Genomic DNA, 25,145 nt, shown 5'->3' on the forward strand with positions numbered 1-25,145 from the left:
AGCCTTCTCTGTCTAACATCAGTCTGAGTCCAGTGGTATCTGTCCCGGTAAGAGTTCCCATTCAGAGCCATGGAAATTCTGAAGCAGTGGCAGGCATCTCTAAAAACAAAACATCGCAACAAATCTATTTTTAATATCTACTACTCTTCTTTAACAAATATGTATTTAGCTCCCTAGGGTATTAGAAAGAATCACCACAGCAGTCACTGAATAGTTGAAAACATCCAATAGGGAAAATCAAGCTTAAATGTGCTCGGCTTTCCCTTGAACGTTAAAAACAAAGTGAACTGGTTTTATTCTTTACTTTAAGGACCAGATATCCTGTTAGGTACAGAGTCCCCTCAACTCCCTATTGCGCTTAGGGGAAGTGACGATGGTTAGCATCTCATAGCAAAATGCTCGGGAAGGAGTGAAAAGGAAATAAAGAATGAAATCCTTACCTTCAGCAATTTCTGGACTATATCAAAGCTCTGTAGGGCTAGCTGCAGACATCAAAAGATGGAAAATAAAGTTTTATGGAAGTCTGACACGTCTGTACTAGAAGGATAGCTTCATGCAATTTATATCAAATTTTGATTTTTCTGCAGACTCTTAAAAACTGGTGATGTAAGTTGGTGATGAATTCTAAATATCTTTATTAAATAAAAAAATATACCCCACCCAGTATCCTATCAATTAAACAGTCAGCAAAAAGGAAGAAACCTCTATTTGCTTTGGACCTATACAAAAACAATGTCTTGTGCTCCCTCTGCTGGTTCAAATTAATAAACACTGTTCTCAGAGCTGTGCACATTTCCGTTGACATCTTCGGTGATGCTGATGCACAAGAAAGAAACTATCCAAGGCATGCTGGGTTTTCCTTCACTAAAAGCAGTGTGGGATAATATGGAATGTCTTCCAGGAGAAAACTGTTAGAGAAAGGGAGTGTAAACCATGGGTTAAAGCAGTGGACTGGCAGCCAGCACTTGTGGGTTGCATTCCCAGCTCTGCCACTGACCCAGTGTGCAACCGAGGACATGCCATGTGACCTTTCTGCAACTTCATTTCCCCACCTGCAAAGTGGGGATAATATCTACCAAGCACACGTTGCACATGTATATGAGTGATGCTTATTTATGTGGGTAAAATGATTTGAATTCCTCTGACGAAACGTGGGCAAGTGCTAAATATTATTTATTTGCCAAACTTTCAAAGAGGCCACTACAAACCCTGGAAAGTAAAAATAATACCAATTGTAATCACAGACTAACTTTATAAATGTACTCAACAGCAACCCTTTAATCCATTTTATGAACATGCTTAGTATTTATGCAGCATCCTGGGGAAGCAGAAAGTTTGCCACTGTAAAAAATTTAAATAGCTTCAGAGCCTTCTCCCTTCCCAGAATTGAGATGAGATACTGCAATGCAGGTTGCATAAAACATTGTGCCCAAAACTAGTTACCTGTGATCAATTCTCCACATGGAAGTTATTAGCATTTGATATGGAAAACATTGATACTCTGCTCTGAAATTGCCTTTGTAAGGCAAATAAAATAAATCAAACAAGAGTTCAGAGAACAAACAAACTCCTGGTTTGCCATACATTCACTGATGGATTTGAAAAGGGGCTTTAAAAATCAACAGGAATGTCTGTATAAACCGTTGCGTTTGCAGCACTGATTTTACTCACAAACTCTCCCTTCCCATGTTAGACAAATTTCTCCCTTCCTATGTATTAAGCCAAGGAGCTTCCAGTGTTGCCACCAATTCTTAAACACAAGGGGAAACTTGGATGTTTCTCTCCAGCTTACTTCTGTATGGCACTGAAGGCAAGAGAAAACATTTCATACTGACAGCAAATACTCTGACTGGAAGGGGAAGATTTGAGTGAAGGATTGGAAAGGAGAGAAGAGATGAACCACCAAACTGTCCCACTGGGCATCCCAAATCTCTCACTCTTAAATGCTTACTTTTTGTTAAATTAAAGATGACAGGGAGACTTTGATAGAAGGGAACACATGGGGTACAGAACTGAAATCAAGACTGGACTGCCTCTCTTTATAGTTCACCACTAACTGGTAAACATGCCAGCTGGTAGTATGGGATATCCTGGGAAGAAACATTTCCATGTGGGGGATTTGGAGACCATGTGGGCCAAAGATCACCACTGGTAGTTGTGGGCACAACTCCACTCCCTGCAATGGAGTCGCAAATGCTTATAGCAGGAGTGAATTCGGCCAATAATTCCTCCTGGCAATGACACGAGCCACGAATCTCTACCTGAAAATCTACCCCTCAGCACTGGAATAAAATCAAGGATATCACTAAAAGATCACAGAGCAAGAGCTAGTGCAAGCACTGCCATGCTGAAAGTTGTTATAATGTAACTTAGGATGGAAATTAGAGTGTACGGCAGGAGGCACTGAACTCCCCTGCAATTGAAATTTTTCATGTAAACTTCTCACTAGCTAAGACATCTCACGAGCACTCTTGAGCTTGCCAAGAGCTCAAACCTGCTCCTACTAGAATCAATGGTCAAATACTCAGGGCCCGAGAAAGTAACAAGAACCACAACTCTAAAATGCCTGCATGAACCTTAGAAAAAAGGCGACTTAACTTACCTCTCTTGTTGGAACTAATATAAGTGCATAAGGCCCATCACTGCGCTGCAAATAGAAGAGATAGAGTACCATTGAGCAGAATGCACCATGAACTCAGAGAATCATAGAAAACAGAGGTGGCTATTCACTCATAAAATCAATCCTACTGAGGTTCAAGGCAGGATTGTCCCCCTCACTGCGTTGCCCAGTCCAGTTTGAAATGACTCAAAGCAATGGGGATTCCATCACTTTCCTTAAGGCTTCTAGTGAATTTCTACTAGACGGCAGAGCTCCGTTAGGAAGTTGTTCCCTGATATTCAACCTACATTTGTTTTTGCACAGTGTCATTCCATTACTCCTACTTATAATCATAAACAAATCTTTTTTCCTTCCCTGGTGCTAACAGCCTTTAAACGTTAGTAGAGGATGGTCTTCTCTTTTTTGCACTGTGAAATCCACCATGCTGATCATGTAGCTAAGATTTTATTATGTTACACACACCTGTTATATATAATCTATATAATTTCACATATTATTTCTTAGTCTGCAGAAATACACTAATATTTGATGCACAGAAACAATTAGACACACAAGAGACAGACAGTGACAACCCAAGCTGTTCTGCAATTATTTCAACCCATAAACAATTTCAGAACAAATCCCCCTTGTCACATCCTAAAGAGGCACAAAACAGGAGGACGGATCTGCAGCACCATCCCCTGGGTCAACATGATGATCTGAATGGGGAGAGGCTGTTGAAACATATGGAGGCCAGGACGTGAAGAGGAGAAAGCATACAAGGAACCTGCCTTTGCAAGTCTCTGGACCTCCACCCTAGTTCTGAGCCACTGCCATGCTCTGAAGCCAGCCTCCTGGCATGCACTGACCACTCCCACCAGGGTTTGAAAAAACATGGAGAGGGAGCTAATGCTGCTCCTAGAAGTGCCAACCTCCAAATGTTTTAAGAATGGCAACTCTTGATGGACTTGAGAGGGAACGTATAAGATAAAGCAGCTGTTCCCCGACTCTTCCCACTTCAGGAACATGGAGCCAGGCTCTATTGCTGCAGAAAGGAAAGAGGTAGCCGTGCAGGAGTGGTGGAGGAAATCTGCCATGTAACCACCTTTCCCAGTACACAGATATTTCCCTTCCCCTACTCCCCACCTTGAGATTTTGGCCCATTCATCTACCCTCTGTGCTACATTAAGTGTAGGGGAACATATAGCCCTTAATATTTTTCTTATATTGCTTTTATATTTACAGAGTACGAGGGTCATGTAGGCCAAATTCCAAAATGTCATAACTAAATAGGGAGAGAGATTGCTTAACCATCATAACAGGAAGAGACACTACTGACCTCAGTGCACCAGCTGTAGTTTATTTTTATTGCTTTGAAAATAAAAGAGAGCACACTTATTTCTATGGTACATACCTGTATTTTTGATTTCATTCCCTGCAAGGACTGTACAAGGGGGATGCCATAGGCAAGAGTTTTACCTTAGTAAGAAAAACAACAAGCTGTTTATGTCATTTTAAAACTGCTAGAAATTGTAGATTTCATTAGTGATGGGAAATCAAATTTAATTAATAGGAGGAAGATTTAAAACTAATAAAAGGAGGTACTTCTTCACATAATGCACAGTCAACCTGTGGAACTCACTGCCATCGGATGCTGTGAAGGCCAAAAGAATAACTCGGTTCAAAAAAGAATTAGATAAGTTCATGGAGGATAGGTCCATCAATGGCTATTAGCCAAGGTGGTCAGGGACGCAACCCTGTGCTCCATGTGTCCCTAAAACTCCAACTGCCAGAAGCTGGGGTGGGACTACAGGAGATGGGTCACTAAAAATTGCCCCACTCTGTTCATTCTCTCTAGAGCATCTGGCAATGGCCACCATCAGAAGACAGGGCTAGATGGACCTTTGGTCTGGTCCAGTATGGCCATTCTTATGTTCTTAAGTGAATCACGAAAAAACAGAGATCCCACTACTCCTAAATTGAGGTCAGAGGCTAGAAACCTCAAATGGGAAGCTTGATAGGTCATGGGGTCAGACTGGGAGAAAAAACGTGGTGATACTCTTTCCAGCCCCACCTATGTGAATCGGCAAAATTTGATGCTGCTCACAAAAGACTGAGCAGGTATTCAAAATATGACACTGCGTGCAGCCTGGATCCACTGGTCCCCTTGAGCGTGGCTTCCTCTTTGGCCTTTGCTGGGCTCCATGGGTTTGGGACTAGCTGGCAGATGCATGTCATGATTGAGATACACTGGTGGAGCTGCATGGAAGAAATCTGCACACCCCCTATCTACAGTGTGCCTGTCTCTAGCCAGGTGTCGTTGGTCTGTCATTTTCACAAACTGTAACAGGTGAACATAATGCTTAGTTCAAGTATACGTAATCCAAATGATATTGTGCCCGAGTAAGGAACACTGTCAATTAAATACTGACCTGACCCTGTCTGGGACCTCACCAGTGCATCCTTGCCTTTTAGCAGCACAGGAATAGTTTGCTTCTGAACACTATGTAACAAAGAACACAAAACACCAAATCAGTCTCAAAGTATTAATAAAGATGTGAGGTTTTAAAACCCTTCAATTGTTTCAAAACCATGTACCTGGGTTTACACAACCTGGATGCTCTCCCAGTTATTGCTGAAAATTACTATACCAGAAATGGGGATTCGTGAAAATAGAGCAACAGAAAAATGTTATTTGTGCTAAATAGAAATAAGGATGATTTTGTGGTTAAAGCCCAAGAGCCAGGACTCCTGGGTTCCATTTCCAGCGCTGCCAATGACTCTCTACATCAAGTTACTTTATGGCTTGCTTTTTGGAGGTGCGGCACACTCACAGCTCCCGTAGACTTTCACAGGAATTGTGGGGGCTTATGAATTAATTACGTTTGTAAAGTGCTTGGAGATCATCCAGTGAAAGGTGCTACAGAAGTGAAAAATATTTTATACAGGTTAGTTTACCTGGTCATACTAGACAGCTTCAAGACAGTGGTTACTGTGGAAACCTAAAGAGATAAATATAGTGTTAAAAGGTTTTAATTCTATAGTACTCACTTTCATGACTTTTGCAATGCAGGAGAGAGAGAAACCCCAAAGCATGGTATTCTCTCCCTCTCTCTGATCACTAGTCCAGGCAAGTGCTTGGAAAAGTTCACTGGTCCTACAAGTATTCCTGTTAGTCCCTCAAAATGTTATTAATCCTGACGGATCATGACATGCTATTAAATCATGGCCTCAGAGTGATCCTTAACATATTTTGGTCGGCAACCCACATGAAACCATGGGAAGTGTTTGGATGCAGTGGGATTGGGTGCCAGCTGGGCATGGTGTTAGCTGAGAAAGATGATCTGGGACTGGTGGGGGTATGGGCTACTGGTGTTGAAATGGCATCTGGATGTAGCGCTGATGTGGGTTGCTGATGTTGGATGGAGCACAGCTAAGGGTACTGATTGGGAGCTTGATGCAAAAGCTGCCCTCAGATGGCAACATCACTAGTGAACTAATCGGAGTCACCAGGAGTGGTTCCTACAGGGAGCATGTCTCACTTCACAGGGGGATATCCTCCAAAAGTTCATCTCCACGTATAAAAGCACAAACCCTCCCAAACAAAGACCCATTAAAAACAACTCAGTAAAACAGCCTTACACCACTACGCAATGACCTTGTTGCCCGTCTGGCACTCACCAGATGGGGATGGAGGTCCAGCTGGCTGAACGAATCCGAAGTGAAAACTTTTTCCTGCACCTGTTTCACTCCACCTCTGCAAGTTAGGAGAAATAATCCAAAGTAACTTGAGACAGTTCCAAACACCCACAGGCTACAGGCCAGATTCATAGGAGAGTCAAGCTTGGGTTCCAATGCAAAAATCCCAGTAACAGAAAGTCTGCCTGGAACAAGACATCTGCCTGGGGAAGGGACATGGTCAGGCCAGCATGGAATATGCTGATTCAGCACATCCCTAGGGCACCCTCTAGGGGAATCCCTCATTATTGGTGGAATCCTAATGTAATTTGCACCTTCTGGAGACAGCAAAAGTGAATCTGACCCCTTACTTAATGCTGCTTTTTCTTTACAGGGGCTCCCATTAAAGCCTTCTTTCACGATCCAGCATGACAACAGACAATGAAGGAAAACTACCTAGTCAGTACATTGTTAACAGCAGCTAGGGAACCTATTACAATACTCCAGCTCCTGAGGGCCTACTCCACCAAAGGGCATGGATTCATAAAGGACCATCCAAGAAATAAAACAATTTAGAGCCAGGTTAAATCCATAGGGCAAACCAGGATGGTCTCCAGGCTACAGTGTTATAAATCTAGGGAGAGGTACAGTCTATTTGAGTGGTTTGAGACCACTCTCTGCCATGGGTCTTTTGAAAATACCAACCAACCCTAGGTCCAATTCTTCCATCTGCCACTTAATTCAATGACAAAACTCGTACTGACTTCAGCAGAAGAAGAATCAGGATTTTTGCCTTATTAGATCAGAGGCTCTCAGCATGGCGGTCACAACTACCCTGCCCTTCCTATTCTATTCGACATGGGTTCTTATACCTTCCCAGATTGTGAAATGGGAGAAGGCGCCTGGCTAGAACCAAGGTACATAGGTGGGGGATCCTGGTCTAGAAATGGCTGAAAACCACCATACTAGATGGATGATGAGACTGAAAGTACATAGCAATGGGGGGAAAAAGGACAAAGCCTCATACTTTGTACATATAAGGGTGAGAAATCAATAGCATTTTAGTGGGGTGTGTGGGATTGTTTGTTTAAAATACCTGCGAATTTCTGGAATCTCAGGGTTGTTTTTAAACAGACAAGACGTCTTAATGAAAGGTCTGCTACTTAGGCTTTCATTCTGTCTGTCAGCCGAGTGCTTCTTTGGAGGAGATTTTGATGACAAATTTCCCTTCACGCAGAAGTTAGCCTCCTTAGTGCATTTCTTGATTGGGGATACTGACAACTTGTGTTTCTGCTTTGAAGGTGCGCCTTCGTCTGCCCATTGGAGCTTCCTTTTCAGAGCTTTAGGTTGCTTCAGTGATAGCAAATAAACAGGATGGATTAATACATAAGGATTAACTATGCAATATTATACCCTTCCTAAGGCCCTAGAGAGTTGCATCTCTTCCTATTGGAACCTTCATGCCCACGTATAGAGAACAGAGTTTGATTTTGCAACTGGACCTGTTCACATTCTTCAGAGCAGAGACTATAATACAAATAGTAACAATCTAAATTCTTATTTTGGTGCCCAGTTTCTATAGTAACTGAACAGTACCCTCTTTAAAATATACATAATCCAAAGCATTGCTGTGCAAATCTCATGATCAAATTGAAGCCAGACCTCGACCCCTCATCTTTCTTTCTCTCTTTCAGGGATGAATCCTCCTTGATTCTGACCTGTGCTTCCATCAGACTTCAGGAATTCTGATCTCTCTATTCCTGGCTCTATAGTGATCCTAATTTCTTTTGAAATTCCTCCTGCTTCCTCTTGGAAATGTTTTTGCTCGCCCCATATTCCTCTGTCAATACTGAGGCACACAATTAATTTAATTTTCTTCCATCGCTGAATGTCCTTCACCATCTCATGCATGTCCTACATCAGTCACGTCGTTCTGCTTACATACCTGAAAACTTTCTGAACGACCTTAACTCACTGAGCAATCCTCTATTCTTTCTCTACTCGTCCTTATATTTCTTCCTCATCCTCCACGTTCTGGATTTCATTCTGCAATCTTTCCAGCCTTCTCAGCACATGCCTTTCAAGCCCTTTATTATGTTCTGCCTTTCTTTCTTCAATTATATTGGCCTTTACAAAACAAACTCCTAGGGCATGCTCCTTATCTGGTGTAAATCAATGCAATGCTAGTGACATCAATGGAACTGTGTCAATTTACACCAGTTGAGGGTCTGGCCCCCATTTCGTAGATGGCTAACAGAAGTCTTGAGAAGACCGCACATCAATTTCTCTTTAAATATTTTTTATTATCCCTCCATGTCATTTCCCCCATTGATTTATCTTATTTAATCTTGTCCAACATCTTACACATTCGTCCAAAATGTGCTGAAATTCAAAGGGGGACTGTCAACATAACACTTTTTTCTTAAAAAAGTTCCCCAATCAGGCAGTTAAGATGTCACCAAACCCACTCCTATGTGCCCCTTCTAATATCAGCATAACCTCCGTGCCCTCAAACACTTACATCACAGACATTTTCATACTACTAATAATTTTAACACATCTGCATCCGCTTAAAAACCATCATGCTCTCACAGTGGTTAAAAAGATATTGTCATTTGCTCATGATGTTAAACAACTTCTTTCAGAATTCTCTGCTCTACTGGGGAATAGCTTGTTAACTGAATCCTATAATTCCATTGATTATGCAATTTTCAAAAGTGTCTAAGTCACTTAGGTACTTTTGAAAATTTACACAAAATTCAACAATTTCAAATGACTCAAGAACAAATTATAAACTGAGAAAGCGGCAGCCTGTAGCCTGTTGAGAATCTTCCTAGCACCCAGAGTTCTAAAGGGATTAAGTTACAAAGAGGCTCACACGTGCCATTTTCAAAATCATGCCCATCAGATGATGTATCCTTTCACTTCGACAGTCACAGCCAACGATCCTAATCCAAAAATCCGATCTACATGGGCAGACCTTTGCACTCACGTAGAGACACACTGACTTCAATGGGACTCAGCATGGGTGCAAATTCCATCCATGGGGGTGGAAACCAACAGACTCCAAAGCACAAGATTTAGCGCTATAAATTTTCTTGGATGTTGATACTTGTGCAGCCCTTTCAGCATTTAATTTATTGATCAAGACCTGTCCAAGGGAATCTCTTTGCAGACTACACAATGATTACTATATATATATATATATATATATATATATTAACAATATTTATTATCATTTGTTAACTACGCTCAGTACTATTCAAGACAAATGAAGACTGCGGGTGCTGGTGGTGGCCTGCGATACACCAGAAGTCAAACAAGATGATCTGTGGTCCCCTCTGGCCTTAACCTCTATGACTATGACAAAGTCCCTACTCTGAAGAGTTCACAAACTAAGGTTCCAATCCGACAAAAACGTGTGCATGTGCTTAGCTTTAACCCTGTGAACAGCCTCATTGAATTTAATGGGCCTAAGGCGCTGACCCTGCAATGAAGGACTTCTGCGTCCGCACAGAGCCAAGTCAGTGGTGCTACGACCAGGCCCCTGTCCACACAGATCGATTGCAGGATCAAGGAACCAGGACAAAATCCTTCAATTACATACATGTGTGGGCAGACCGCTGTGTCTGTGCGGAGCCCCACAATGATGTGCCCAGGCAAATCCAGCTGCAGCACTGGGGCCTAAAGAACAAATCCTGAGACCCTTACTCACTTGAGTAGTCTTTCTTCACATCAGTAGCTGCACTAAAGACAATGGGAAGGTTTGAGTGAGTAAGCAGTGAGCATTGCAGGATCAGGCAGTTTTTATAAAGTTGGGGGCTTTTAAATTAGGCATAAGGGAAGAGTACTGTTGGTACTGGTTTGTGTTAGTGAGTCTCACCGAATCAAACAAATAATATAAAACTCTGCTTTGGACTGAGACCAAACATAGACAGACTCAAGCCCAAAAGCAAAGTTTCTGAGAAAGTTACAAGTGATTGAAAAAAAGAGATTCATCATGAAAGTCCATATGTAACCTTAACAACAGTGCAACCTCAATTATCCAAAAATAACAGGGAGACCAAAATCTTTGAGTAATCAGTGGAAGCTGAACCAGCAGGATCCTCTAAGATCTGACTTCAAAGTCTACTTCTGATGTCCTTTTCCCCCCAGACTGTAGACACTCAAATAGCTTCCTCAAAGCTAGTCAGCTCAGCAGAACTAAACAATGAAATACTGCTGAGACCGAGCACTGAAGTCCTACTGTATTTTGTTGAGCCACCTGGCCTTGGGAGAATTCGCATGTGATCCCTGATTCAAACCTCACTTATCTGAACCACCTCGTTCCCAGAACCAAGATCCCATCATCCATACTAAAGTTGGAGGGATTCGGGGTGCAGTGGAGCCAGTTACAGAGAAGTGAATTATAACTAATGCTTATTTCAAATCTTAAAAAAAAACAAAACAAGAGGGAATGACTTGCTGCAAATCACAAGCCATAGCAGTTTAGGTTTATAATATTGCATTTGAATTCTTTTCTGGAATAGTTTGATCAAAGTATTTTTTCTGTTTGTATCAGACTCGGAGGAAGAACTAAACATACCCACTTGTCCTTGCCGGGCAATGGCTTGCGGCACCTCTTGTGTCCTGCGGAATGGTGGGACTCTGGGGAAGGCAGAGAACTCACGTTGAGAATCAATCCCTCATCTGCCTCCATGGTTTGACACACAGCTTTTGAAGGGGGCCTTTATCTGCAATAAAACCACAGCCCTGAAGCATATGACTCCACAGAGACACCCATGCGATTGCAGAGAACCAGAAGCTCCAAGGCAGAGTTCAACTTAGCAGCAGCCAGCTACACCGGACCCCACATGTGCTACCCACTCCCAGCTCAGCCCAGTGAGGGAGGACCCCAAACATAGCTGTCTTCCCAAGTCCCCTAACAACAAATCGCAAACGCACTTTTCTGGACAGATTATTTCTGAGCCAACCAGCTCAGGGTCCTACATTCTTACTGAGAGAGGAGGGATTTAATTTGAAGGGCAATGTTTAAAGTCTCTCTCTCTCTTTTGGGAGGAAAGATTTTTTTGCAGTACCAATGGGACATTTAAAATCTCACCGACTTGGGCTGCTCTCAAACTGGGGAAAAAATTGAAGAAGGAAGGCTCTCTTTTTTTTGCAAAATAAATGATTGAGATTCTTAAAATGTCGCTTTTACATTTGTAGAGCAAAAATGCTTCTTTCCAAAGAAAGCAGCTTTAAAAATTACTCTACAATCCCTATTCCAAGTATTTGCCATTTCCCTATTTTATTCTTCCAAAAATCTCTCCCGATCCCATGTATTTCAGAAAAATTAAAATGCATTTCACTGTCAATATCCATGTGTGCAGATTTCAATATCCCCAGGACAATGGGTTGGCATACAGCGTAAGGCCATCAAGTATCTTTGGTGAGGATGGGCAGCAGGTCAGGTAGCTACACAGACTTAGTGGTTGCAGTAAGGGCTGTGAGCTTGCCAGGGGCTGAGGATCCAACTGTTACAAATCCTGCATAGTTTCCACAGGCAAAGCCTTTTAATTTGGATTTCACTTGGGTCCAGTGAGAACATAGTGTTTTCGTTCTATTATTATTTATTTTATTGGTATTGCACCCAAGCGATCCACTCATATACCAGGACTCCACTGTGCAGGGTGCTGCACAAACACCTAACAAAATAGACCCTGCCTCGAGAAGGTTACAATGTCACATCTTCAATTTAATAACAGTAATTACTGTCAATGCAATGTGTAGAATATAGTAATATTATTTAGTATACAGCTGCACAGTATTATTATTGCAGGGGACTGGACTAGATGACCTCTCACGGTCCCTTCCAGTCCTAGGATTCTATGATTATTCATTAAATCTCTGCCATCATGTCATAACACTTGTTGACATTATTGTAAATTCTTCCCTGCATCATTTTTGGATGATTGTTATGACAGGGTAATATAATTTTAGTTCACATGCAATATTAATAAGTATTGTTGTGGTTTATTATAATGATAGTCCCCGTGCAACATCATTATTGATCACTATTATGGATAATATCACTCTTCCTCCTGCACCATGATCATGACTCAAGGTTCTACCCACTCTAGTTATTTGCTCTCATCCACGGCTGGAAGGAAGGGATTTTAGTCAGGCAGTGGGTAGGCCACCCCTAACCCAAGCCGGGCATGGGTCCTTTATGGTCGCGGTCTCGCCGCGCACCGCGCATGCGCGGTGCGCGGCGAGCGGCTTGTGTGAGGCGGCGGCAAGATGGCGGCGGCGGAGGCAGCTGGAAGTGGGGGGAGTCCAGCGCTGTCCTCGGGCGGGGAAGAGCCACCGGCGGGCCTCGAGTCGCCGGCGGAGGAGGCGGTGTCGGCGGGGCCGAGCACGGGGTTTCGGCTGACGGCCGTGCGGCGGGAGCCGGCCGTGCGGCTGCAGCACGGCGTGAGCGGGCTGGAGCCGCTGGCCTGGTCCGAGGACCACCGGGTGTCGGTGAGCACGGCCCGGAGCATCGCCGTGCTGGAGCAGCTCAGCGACATTCACAGCGGCGGGCAGGAGCTGGTCATCCACCGCACGGCCGTGCCCGCGCCCGCCGCGGGCTGCCTGCTCAAGGTGAGGCGGCGGAGGGCGGCTGGGGACCCTCCTCTCCTGCCCCGCGGATGGACCAGCGCCCTGGGCCGGGGAGAGACTGTGCCCCTCTCCCGGCCGGGGAGAGACTGTGCCCCTCTCCCGGCCGGGGGCTGCAGGGTTGAGCCCCGCTCCCTCCCCACACTCATCCTTGTCTTCTCCCGGTCCCTGCGCTCTAGTTCGGGGATCTGCCCTTCGCCTTTTCCAGCCGCCCCCCAAAACGTGAGGCAGGAGCCGCCTGCTGAGGGCGAGACCACTTGGACCTGGCCACGCCACTGACTATTCAAAGCGCTGTGACCCCCCTCTCCTAAGGCTGCCCTGCTCTTGGTCCAGTCCCGTTCCCACAGCTGCTGCTATTGTCTGAAGTTGGCCTGTGTTTTGTTGGTACATGTGGCTTTGTTTACTAGTGGAGTTTCTCTCACCCTGACTCCACCTCCGCTGTTCCTCAGATCCAGGCTAATCCACATAAGGATTAATTACTGGAAAACGAATTTTCTATCCTGGGATAAACTTTAGGAGATAATTTCTTAGTCCATGAGTACAGCAGTAGTGCAGGATCTGTGTTGACACACCAGATAAATACCCATTGTACACAACAGCAAGAACAGATTTTTGTCTGGACCAGTATCCGTTTGTATGTGACAGTACAAAGTATTGCCTGTATATTCACTGAGTCCATCTATGTGTAGCGGGTTCACAATCAGTGCCACGCAAAATAATAGTATGGAGAATGTTCATTCTAAACGTTACTTTTTAAAAAAGCTTGTTGCTTTCGGTTTGCTTCTTGGAACAGCTCCTAGAGTAGACTGACTGCATCTTTGCCAATACTAGAGAGAGAAGGTGGGTGAAGTAATATATTTTATTGGACCAATTTCTGTTGGTGAAAGATACAAGCTTACACTGAGCTTTTCTTCAGGTCTGGGAAGGGTACTCAATGTCATAGGATATCAGGGTTGGAAGGGACCTCAGGATGTCATCTAGTCCAACCCCCTGCTCAAAGCAGGGCCAATCCCCAACTTTTGCCCCAGATCCCTAAATGGCCCTCTCAAGGATTGAACTCACAACTGCAGGTTTAGCAGGCCAATACTCAAACCACTGAGCTATCTGTGCCCCTGTCCTTTTTCTTCTACTTTCATTTTGTGTAGGGCACATTTCAGTGTGTTCTTGTTGTACGGTGTAATACAGGATAATACATTAAATGTAAATATTTATTTAAATTAAAACATTTACCTTGGTTATATCCTGAGCCTTCCTAGTTCTTTATTTTCAGAGCCACTTCTTCTTTAAAAGAAAACTAAAACAGAATTTTCAAAAGTTAAACTTTATTTTGGATTTTAAAATTTCCCTGTAGTTTGTTTATACCGTGATTAAAGCATTATTCCTAGTACATGAAAACCAGAAAGTAAAACTGCTCATCTGTTTTCTTTTCCTAAGAGGAACTAAATACAGAAAGTAAAAAAAGCATTAATAGTTACAAGTAAATTAGACTTCCCAAACCTTTTTCAGTTTTAAGGTATTCTTGTAAAGTAGGCTAGGCAATGACTTGACTTTCTAATTCTTTAAAAAAGTTCTAGGCACTAAAGCACAAACTAAAACTACACCTGTGCTTATCTCAGGAGTGTCCAAGTGAAATTATTTCAGTTTCAGTGTGCAACTATCATGCATCTGAAAAAGACTCTAATTAGGGCTAAGTTTTACTGACACTCTTGCTGATGTCAGTCTTGTATGAGACTGCAAATCAGCTTCCATTCTACTCTAGTATTTGTTTAACTAGAAGAGTATTGATTATTTAAGCAAAATACATTGTCATTTAGAAGTGCAGTGGGGAAGAATGTACCAAACAGATATCAGAGTAGCAGCCGTGTTTACTTCATCCAGTGCACTAAATACCTCAGTAGCAACTATATGGGTGAAACCAGACAATCCATATGTTCTCAAATGAACTCACATAGGAAAACAACACACACAAATGCCCGGTCACCTGTGGGCATACACGTTTTATAAAATGATCACTCATCTGACCTTTCAGTCCTCATCCTCAGCACTTTCAAAAGACAAGTCTGGGAGCTTAAATTCAAACTTTGCTAGACACTAAAATCATGCACTGAACAGACACACTGCATTTATGACTTATTACAGCAATTTGACTCACCAACCACGCTTTTTTGTTCTTTGACTGCAGAGGTGTTAAAGGGCCACTTACCCTAAATTTAAGAGATCATTCAAGGTGATGTGTTAACTACTTATGCTAAATAATCTATTCTACCTTGTACCTGTGACATTCTTAGTACCTCTCCCAGACTTTAAGAAGAGCCTAATGTCAGATCTAATATGGACACTAATATCAGATATGTTACCTTGGGATTTGTTTGGGGTGGATGTGTAAACTGCAGTTTGGTCTCGCTGCAGTTTCCTATGTTGTATGCTATTTGCTGACTGAAAAACTAGTATGAGTGTCCTAAGTGTGTTTATATCTGCATGACCGAAGAGTCCATTGAACCTGTTTTTGCTGACTGCTAGCATATAAAGATTTAAGCCTGAAATCTTTGGCTGATTTTAGGGCTTGTCTACATTATGGATTTTTGCACCAGTCTAGCTACACAAGTGCAAACCTCTCCCAGTAAAGATGCACTGCCCCAATATTTGCAGCAGTTTCAAACAGAGGTAAGTTACACTGATGCAGTGCATCTTCAGTGGTGCAAAATTCCATAATGTAAACGAACCCTTAAATGGCTTTTTAAACCCCTCATTTAACTAATTGGGTTAAACTTAAATGGAAAAGGCATGGGTTGTAAAACTCAGGGTTGTTGTTGCAGATTGACAATGAGTAAACTCAGGTGCAGCTTCAGTTATTATTAATGTAGGTTTCTTAGACTGTAAGATCTCTTAGCCAGGGACTGTATCTGTTTTATGTAGAACCTAGCACAGAAGGACCCCAATCCTGATTAAGTATGTCTGAGAGATACAGATATGAAATACTCATAAGATTGCAGCAGATCTGTTCTAAGATCTTCCACACTGCCAGTGTCACATTTAGCAACATGGCTACCAGTAGCAGTAAGTTTAGAAGTATTAAATTAGATGGCTCAAAATATCAGAGCATTTTAACCAGTTCAAATCTGCTGAAGGGATATTAGTAACAAAGACATAACCAGTAATCTCATTTGAAGTGGTCTTAGTTTATGGGCTGGTGTTCCTGGCTCACAACACACTGTTGCCTCTTCCACCACAGAAACAAGAGTTAAAAGGGATAAGAAGAGTGAACTCTCCATCTGTTCCTAGGATTGATTCTCCAGATCATAGTTGAGACACATTGAGAGAACAGTATGAAGCTTGCACCTTTGCTTTATCTGTTCTGTGGATAAACAGAAGACTTCAGTTTTGGGAACTTGTCAATATTTTTATGTTCTCAGCTGAGTTGCAAATGGAAAGGAGAAATTTACAATCACAAAATGCAGTTATAGTTGGCAATTTTTAAGAGGCCTCAAAGCATAGTTCTAAATTTACTAAAAGCCAAATGCATGCAAATTGGGAGAGGGGATAAAGAGGAAATTTTTGAAGTAAGAGTTTTACTTGCATCTTTCAGCTTCATAATTCAGATTTTGATAGAAAAGTGTAAGCACAGCCTTACCAGGCCTGTTTCAGCCTGGAACAGCTCTGATGTCATATGAGGACTCCCAAATCCTGCTTCTTTGCAATACTAGAACATTTTAGGTTGTACTCATCTGATACTTAATATATATGTAACCCCTGCTCAGTACTCAGGAGAGAGGCAATAATTCGTAAGTTAATATGCCCTGTAGGTTAAGACTATGACCCTTCCAAACCCAAAAGTGACAGTCATTGTAAACTTTTGCAGGTGATCAAGAATTATGTGTGTGACCTTCCCATAAACAGGGTTAGATGATGCACAGGATTAAGTGAATTTGGAGGCTTCATTGTAATTTGTAGAGAGAGAATAGACCGTTGAGGGGAGGGTTATAGTAGGAAAGTGTATGGAAGCAATATTTTAATAAGTTGTCTAGCCTGCACAGAGTGGTGTGCGGAGTTTTTGATTGTAAACTGATTGGTTTGATTCAGTTTTCTAGTGTGTCTCTTTAATAAAATATACAATGTGTGAAGATGCTATCTCACAAGAATACTCAAAATTTGGGGCTATTGTTGGTTGAGGAAGTAGCTATTTGTACATTTGTTGCATCCATACTCATGGTGATTTGGGGGGGGGTGGGGGAAGGGATACCTCAGTGGTTTGAGCATTGGCCTGCTAAACCCAGGGTTGTCAATCCTTGAGGGGGCCATTTAGGGATCTGGAGCAAAAATTGGGAATTGGTCCTACTTTGAGCAGGGGGTTGACTAGATGACCTCCTGGTCCCTTCCAACCCTGATATTCTAGGATACTTAAAAACTTTTATGACAGTAACCGAGTGTATTACTACATGCTACTTTTCAGGTTGTTTGTTTGTTTTCGGAAGTGTAAAAGGCCATGATTAGTGTAGCAGAAATTACACATTTGCAATTGGGTTTTCCTCTTTTCACCAGTATGAGGGAGTGCTTCACTTTAGTGTTGTGTGTACCTTTCAACTGCTGGACACAAATGCTGAAGGTCACATCTTAAGATTTACTCAGAATAGGGGCCATACTTTCAGCCGTGTCTTCCATTGATTTTAATGGAAGCTAAAATCCTTCTCTCCTTCCTCTCTCCTGTATTGGACACAGCACATAGAATTATTAAATTGATATTTCTGTTATATTACAACTAAAATACTGTTTTAGGAAATGTTTTTATAAAATTGTGTTTTAATAGTACTTATTCTCTTTCAGGTTGGTTCAAAAAAGGAGGTTGCAGAATGTAAGGAAAAGTTTGCAAGCTCTAAGGATCCAACTGTTAGTCAAACCTTTATGCTAGATAGAGTATTCAACCCTGAAGGAAAGTCACTACCACCTATGCGAGGATTCAGATATTCCAGCTGGTCTCCACTGGGCTGTGATGCTAATGGAAGATGCCTTCTAGCTGCTCTAACTATGGACAATAGATTAACCATCCATGCTAATCTTAACAGACTACAGTGGGTGCAGCTGGTTGATCTGACAGAGATTTATGGGGAGCGTCTGTATGAAACCAGTTACAAACTTTCGAAGGTTGAGACCCCCAGAGGAGAACTAGGGGACTTTGCAGAATTTCAGAGACGGCATAGCATGCAGACTCCAGTCCGTATGGAGTGGTCAGGTATCTGCACCACCCAGCAGGTGAAACACAACAATGAATGCCGAGATGTTGGCAGTGTACTCCTAGCCGTACTCTTTGAAAACGGAAACATTGCCGTTTGGCAATTTCAGCTTCCTTTTGTGGGTAAGGAATCCATCACTTCTTGCAATACCATAGAGTCAGGAATAAATTCCCCTAGCGTCTTGTCTTGGTGGGAATACGAACACAACAACCGAAAGATGAGTGGACTCATTGTAGGGAGTGCTTTTGGACCAGTTAAAATCCTTCCTGTCAACTTAAAAGCAGTTAAAGGCTACTTCACGCTCAGGCAACCTGTTGTCTTATGGCAAGAAATGGACCAGTTGCCAGTACACAGTATCAAATGTATTCCTCTCTACCATCCTTACCAGAAATGTAGCTGTAGCTTAGTAGTGGCTGCAAGAGGATCTTATGTGTTTTGGTGTCTTCTCTTGATATCCAAAGCAGGTCTGAATGTCCATAATTCCCATGTGACAGGGCTTCACTCTTTACCAATTGTATCCATGACTGCGGATAAACAGAATGGCACAGTATACACATGCTCAAGTGACGGAAAGGTAAGGCAACTCATTCCCATCTTCACAGATGTTGCATTAAAGTTTGAGCATCAGCTTATTAAGCTGTCTGAAGTGTTTGGCTCTGTGCGGACTCACGGGATAGCTGTAAGCCCATGTGGCGCATACCTAGCAGTTATTACAACAGAGGGTATGACCAACGGCCTTCACCCTGTAAACAAAAACTATCAAGTTCAATTTGTAACTCTCAAAACATTTGAGGAGGCAGCTGCTCAGCTCTTGGAGTCTTCTGTGCAAAATCTTTTCAGACAAGTGGACCTGACAGACCTTGTGCGCTGGAAGATTTTGAAGGATAAGCATATCCCTCAATTCTTACAAGAAGCCTTGGATAAAAAGATTGAGAGCTGTGGATCTACTTACTTTTGGCGTTTTAAACTATTCCTCTTGAGAATTTTGTACCAGTCAATGCAGAAAACTCCCTCTGAGGTCATGTGGAGGCCTTCACATGAGGACACAAAAGTATTAATATCGGATTCCCCTGGGATGGGGAGTACTGAGGATGATCATCAAGAAGAGGGAACTTCAAATCAGGCCAGCAAGCAAAGTTTGTGTGAAGTGAGCAAAGGAAGAGATCCAGATGATCCAGCAGATGACACTCTTGCCCACTCAAGTGACATAGGAGGACATGAGCCAATGGAAGAGAAGCTCCTTGAAATACAGGCACGAATTGAAGCAGTAGAAATGCACTTGACACGGGAACACATGAAGCGAGTGTTGGGAGAAGTCTACTTGCATACGTGGATTACAGAGAACACCAGCATTCCTACCAGAGGAGTCTGTGACTTCTTAATGTCTGACGAAGGCTATGATGACAGAACAGCACGAGTAAGTGCACATGTATATTTTTGGGATTCCATGCTACAAAATTTCCTGATTTTCTTCATTCTCAGCTTTACTCCCTTGGGGGCAGAAGGTGGACGGTTGCTTGTCAAGTGGCTTGTATCTGTTTTGGAGATTAGTTGCCTGCCTCCCCAACTGAGGATGGTGGGTGGTGCTGGATGTGGGAAATCTGAATACACACCTTAGAATTTGGGTCAGGCATAGTAAAGAACAAGCCTGTGTATACATTTCTGCTGGGTTGGGTAAACTGGGGAGGACGACAGACCTGTAATCACTTTCACAATAATTTAAGTGATCTGAAAGAATGTGGTGGTAGAAGGGGGCATCCTTGTTTTTTTCCCCTGTGATTAGGATTTACACTAAAATGGAGGCGGCCTTTTTCCCCCAGAATCAGTTATTACATCTTCAAAATTTTAATTCTTGAATACAAATATTTTATGTAAAACATTGTCACTGTTCATTTTAAATGATAAATTTGGCTTATTTTAAACACACTTCCTTTAGTAGTGCTGTTATGAAATCAAGGAAAGCATCAGGTTTGAGATTTTTTTTTAAAATGACAAAAAAAAACATTGTAAAAGTCAGTGTTTCAAAAAATTATGTAAATGGAAAACCAATCAATTGACTTGAAGTATCTTAAAGACATAATTTAAAATTTGATTTATAAAACATGTATTATTGCCTGAACCTCTGGGTCCATTTATATTCTAAAAATATTAAAATAAACATAACTGAATAGGATGTTGCATCCAAGCACTGTCAAGAACATGCCCCAGATTTACAATTCTCCTTTCTGCAGTAAAACTTAAATACAAGAGCAGCATCCAATCCATCACCAATCCTGAAAACAAAAATGCTCATCACAGCTAACTCTGTTCACTCATGCTTTTTTCTGAACTATGTTCCTTGTCGTGAGTAATGAAGTTAGCAAACGTGTGCTGTATCAGACAAAGAAGAGAAGCAAGAGACCCTCTACTGAGAATGGTCTGCCACCAGATGTTCAGACTTAGAGCACACACTGCAATTAGACAGCCATCGGCTGGCCCATGTCAGCTGACTCAGGCTTGCCATGCTTGGGCTGTGGGGCTGTTTCGTTGCAGTGTAGATTTCTAGGCTTGGGCTGGTGGGGGGAGGTAGAGCTCAGGCTGCAGCCTGAGCCCAGAAGTCTACACTGCAGTGAAACAGTTCTGCAGCCCAAGCTTGAGTCACCTGGCACAAGCCACTCACGGGATTTTCTTTGCAGTGTAGACATACCCTTAGGGACGGACTAAGGTGGTGTCAGATGATCCCTACAGTTCTGCACAGAGAGGTGCACTTTTTCCAGTAACTGAAGCTTTGCATCATTTAGGCTTTAAAGATCAAAATCAACCCCTTTAATTGCATCTGGAAACCAGTGCAGTCTCCAATACTGGGGTAAACAAGCAGCCCAAAACAGTGTGTGCCAGCTCAAGATTCTGAGTGGCCTTTAGTAATTCGTTGGCAAAGTATTCTGTCAACACAGATATTTTCTACTGGTATCCTCAAATTACTATGAATTGAAAAAGCCAGAGAGAGAAGTTGCCCTTCACACCTTGTAGACAGAATACAGCTTCTTTTTCTGGCATTTAAAATTATATATATATAAAAAAAAAAACTCTTGAATTCTGTTATGAACCTCTGTCAGTCATGACTGTTGTACTCGCCTAAAATATTTCTTCAGCATAATTTAGGGATATGGCTTGTATCAGTTGACATGTCAAAGGTAAATTATAAATGACAGATATGGTAATAAATTTGACCTAATACTTAGGCTTTCAGTGGAACAGCTATGTGTATTGTGTTTGATAGTGATTGCTAAAACAACGGCATCAGATTCATAAATAATTAACAGGACTTTAAACTCCTCCATTGTCACAGCCATGAGACTTATTTAAAAAAAAATTGTGTCTTGCCTTTGATGTTCTGTAACGTGGTGTAATGTGTGGGTCTCAAGTCCAAGTTGCTTTTTTTTCAGTCACCATTAGCGTTTAAGTACCAAAAATCCTGGTTATTTTAAAACAAATTTTGTATCCGTTTCAGTGATGTGTGGGGTTAGGCAATTAAATCCATCCGATTGCATGAATAGCATGTGAATCAGTTCATCTCTACTACAGCACTATGTATTTGAGTTGCCTTTTCTTTCATTTGAATTCAGTTGAGTGCACTGGATTTTTGCATCTTGTATTTTCTTCTGAAATCATGCCATCCTGGGAGATTCTCCACCTTTCAACAGGCAGTCTTTTCCTGTAAACACTGCTGACTGCTGTGTGTTCCCAGGTGCTGATTGGACATATCTTAAAGAAAATGAACAAACAGACTTTCCCGGAGCACTGCAGCTTGTGTAAAGAGATCCTGCCATTCACAGATCGCAAACAGGCGGTCTGCTCCAATGGCCACATTTGGCTCAGGTAAGTGGTTAAGGAGCTTTTGCTTTGATTCTCTTCTCTGTTTTGGATGAGTGGAAGGCATTTCAGTAGCTAATGTAAAATATATTCTCATATTGTGAATGAGTTAATGGCATGGAGCATGTTGTCCATGCTCTGCAAAGGAAAGAGAGGAAGCAGACAAGGTGTCTGGTACTCTCTCTTTGTAAGAGTGAGAAAGAACTAAGGGATATTGTAGAGGGAGGGAGGTAGGCCTAGATTTGACCTTATTTATATTCTTTTGAATATTATTTTATTTTCAAAACTAATGCTTCAGTGCTCCTAATTCACCCTTTGTTTCTCTTCTCCTCCTTTCCCCACCCCCAAAGGAAATCAAATGGCTTATAGCTTTTTGGATGGAGGGTAGAAGAGGAAAAAGTCCCTATGGAAATATATTTTGTGCATTTCTGGCTATTCATGCTCCTTATCTCAAATTACTTGGTTGCCAAAAACAAATCTGGCAGTTGATTGGGTCTTAATGAAACCAGTCAATTTGCATGCCCAGAGTTACTTTAACATCATTTCAGAATGACCAGAGTGCAAAATACTCACAAAGCTTTTAACACTGAAGACCAAGAAATTGGATACTTAATGGTGATTGTCAGTAGAGGTTTGGCCACAGCCTTTGGTGTGAATTCATTATTCTGATAACAGAATCCACTGTCTTGAAGAGTCCCTTGACCTTTCTAAGTGTTGTAAGCCCTTAAGATAGTACATAAAACCTGCATGCATCTTTAAATCATGGTGATTGCTGTTCAATGACTGTCCATTAAAATAGCTCTCAAAATCTTCGTCTCTTCAGGTGTATTCTGCTTAAAATTGTAAAGCCAATAGTGGAAATACTTCCCTCCCTGATCCTTGATATGTTGCCCTCTGACCTCTTGTACATGTATATTATTACAAGGCAATCTTAATTAGTTCATGCCAGCCACCGTAATTTGGCTAATTAAGTTAGATGTGAAATTTTAATGCTAACTCATATTTTTTAAAGGTTTTGATATGATGTAATCAGTGATATTGGGGTAAATGCTGCTCTTACACAGCCTGACAGAAGCACAGCTGTTAGCTGAGAACAGAATTTACCCCTCTGTCATAAAGCATACAATTAGAAACTTCTGTTTGATGATGCAATTTGCCACCTTTCAGGTGCTTTTTAACCTACCAGTCCTGCCAGAGTTTGGTATACAGAAGGTGTCTGCTTCATGACAGCATTGCACGGCATCCAACCCCAGAAGGTGAGCTACTTCCGTGGCTTGAAAGGGCAAGATTGCATTTTCTCACCGAGTGCTTTGTCATCTGTATAGTGACACGGATCCGGCTCAATGACTAACTGTTATTTCAGGCAGCTATCAAGTGGAGTAGTAACATTCTACTCTTCATGATGTTTGACTGTAGTCTGTGTCACAGTTGTAAAGCCCTAATTAGAATATAATAATTAGAGAAAGTCATGTGTAAATATGTATTGCATTTTAATATGAGCCAAGTACATATGCACTCTGTGCTGGAGTGTTACAGCAGATAGATTAATACTAATTTAATTAGATTTCTTTACATGTACAAATTGCAAGCCCAATCCTACAAAATGCTGAGCACCACTGATTTCAATGAAAGGTGAGTTTTCTCAGCACAAGCTTAGAAGGATCTTGGCATCTTGCAGGCTTAGGCTCTGAAATGTGATATATACATCTTGTTTAGACAATGTAATCAAAGTGAAGGAGCAGGTCTTTTGATTCTGAACTTCCATACTTTTCCTATATCTGAAAAGACAGAAATTCTGTAGTAACTTGTTTTGAATTGCAGCTGATGCCTTATAGTTCTTTGAAATCCGTGTTTTTATATGTCCAAGTTTTAACATTTAAAAATGTATCTACTGTGTCTGATGGCAAAATATTAAACCTCAGTTCGTTAAGGTATTTTTGTAATGCTGTTCTTCAGGGAGGATATGAACTTATCTGGTTTTCCAAAGCACTTTTCTGCAGAACTGATGCGATCTCAAAGGAAGTTTTATTCTACAGGCATGTGTGTTCCCTTCCTAGAACTTGTGTGGTCTAATTCTCATTGATACCAGATCAGCTACAAATGGATCTAAAATGCTGGAGAAAGGGTTGCTGGCTTCATTTTACATATGGGAGACTGAATTACTGCAGTAATTCAAAGATCTAATTTCAACTCACAAAAACAAGATCACTAAGTTATAGCAGAAAATTGTCCTTAAACTCTACCCATTTTGTCTGTGCATGGCAGACTTGTTTGTGTGTAAAGACAAGCTGCAATACCTAGGCAAGCTATAGGGAGGTGTGGACAGCTTCAGCCTTAACTTTGTCTCTTTCTGCTGAAATGGCATTTAAATTTAATTAATATGAGGAGTTGGGTTCATCCTAAATCTTCAGTGAGTCTTGTCAGATGTACATCTCAAAACATCATTTCAGAGACTTTTGTAGAAGAAGTTTGGTCCAGTTAAAGGATGTGAAGCAAAATATTCATCCATCATTGTGATCTTTCTTCTGTGTAACTTGGGCTTTAAACCACTTGTTTTCCTATTTGCAGATCCTGAATGGATCAAGAGGTTATTGCAAGGACCTTGTACTTTCTGTGATTCTCCTGTGTTCTAGAGAAAGCTGTGGGAAGCTTGAAGACCTTTTCTGTACTGCATAAGACTCCATTCAGTCTGGAAAGAGGCAGAAGGTGCAGGAGTATATACATTTTACTGAAGGCAGAAGACACTGTTCTTAACCCTGTAAATAGAGCACTTGACGTTCAAGAAGCTCAGTAGTGCAGTGACCCATTTCATACTCCAGAAATGAGAGCATCCTCTGAATACCTAGCACAAGAGATTTATGGAGCAATTTTGAGGCAACCATGGACCCTGTTAAAGCATCAGCATTTGATTGGATAAATTTCCTTTTATTGAAAGATCAGAAATCTGAGAAGCATGCAGCCTGAATTCCATCTCTGGTGAAAACTGGATGCTTTTCTCAAGGGTGAGAGCATCCCAACAGGTAGAATGCAGGAGGCACTTCTTGAACAGTCTTAGTGGGAAGAGGGCTTCAGTCTCCAGTGCTCCTGTTTGTTTGCTTAATGAGTACTGGCACTCACTGTACCACAGAATATTAAACTATCAGAAATAA

The 25,145-nt window shown here is 41.8% G+C and overlaps 2 protein-coding genes across 5 annotated transcripts in view; one reads left to right on the forward strand and one right to left on the reverse strand.

Annotated features, from left to right (window-relative positions):
- DDX31 (DEAD-box helicase 31) overlaps window positions 1-11,236 on the reverse strand; it is a 69,151-nt gene extending 57,915 nt beyond the window's left edge. The window contains exons 1-8 of one of the 4 annotated variants that reach the window (XM_007061036.4): window positions 10,863-11,236; window positions 7,374-7,627; window positions 6,281-6,356; window positions 5,558-5,601; window positions 5,032-5,102; window positions 4,014-4,078; window positions 2,603-2,647; window positions 441-482 (exon numbers count right to left, since the gene is read on the reverse strand). In XM_007061036.4, coding sequence (XP_007061098.2) covers window positions 441-482; window positions 2,603-2,647; window positions 4,014-4,078; window positions 5,032-5,102; window positions 5,558-5,601; window positions 6,281-6,356; window positions 7,374-7,627; window positions 10,863-10,976 — 711 coding nt within the window. In that variant the 5' untranslated portion in view covers window positions 10,977-11,236. The remainder of the gene's footprint in view (window positions 1-440; window positions 483-2,602; window positions 2,648-4,013; window positions 4,079-5,031; window positions 5,103-5,557; window positions 5,602-6,280; window positions 6,357-7,373; window positions 7,628-10,862) is intronic. The other 3 variants (XM_027823520.3, XM_043530372.1, XM_037879707.2) reach the window with 3 other exon arrangements.
- A 1,189-nt stretch (window positions 11,237-12,425) lies between these two features.
- Window positions 12,426-25,145, forward strand: GTF3C4 (general transcription factor IIIC subunit 4). The gene is made up of 5 exons (XM_037879451.2): window positions 12,426-12,901; window positions 17,738-19,561; window positions 21,872-22,002; window positions 23,164-23,252; window positions 24,565-25,145. The coding sequence occupies exons 1-5, from the start codon at window positions 12,560-12,562 to the stop codon at window positions 24,627-24,629; spliced, it is 2,451 nt and encodes an 816-aa protein (XP_037735379.1). The 5' UTR covers window positions 12,426-12,559; the 3' UTR covers window positions 24,630-25,145.

Source organism: Chelonia mydas, chromosome 16 (genome assembly GCF_015237465.2).
Source record: "Chelonia mydas isolate rCheMyd1 chromosome 16, rCheMyd1.pri.v2, whole genome shotgun sequence".
NCBI lineage: Eukaryota > Metazoa > Chordata > Testudines > Cheloniidae > Chelonia > Chelonia mydas.

What these genes read in the sequence shown, in the direction of transcription:
- GTF3C4 (XM_037879451.2), top strand. Translation starts at nt 12,560, where the DNA reads ATGGCGGCGGCGGAGGCAGCTGGAAGTGGGGGGAGTCCAGCGCTGTCC. An exon ending in ATGATGACAGAACAGCACGA is followed by an intron (nt 19,562 to 21,871) that starts GTAAGTGCACAT and finishes GTGTGTTCCCAG; the next exon opens with GTGCTGATTGGACATATCTT. An exon ending in AATGGCCACATTTGGCTCAG is followed by an intron (nt 22,003 to 23,163) that starts GTAAGTGGTTAA and finishes GCCACCTTTCAG; the next exon opens with GTGCTTTTTAACCTACCAGT.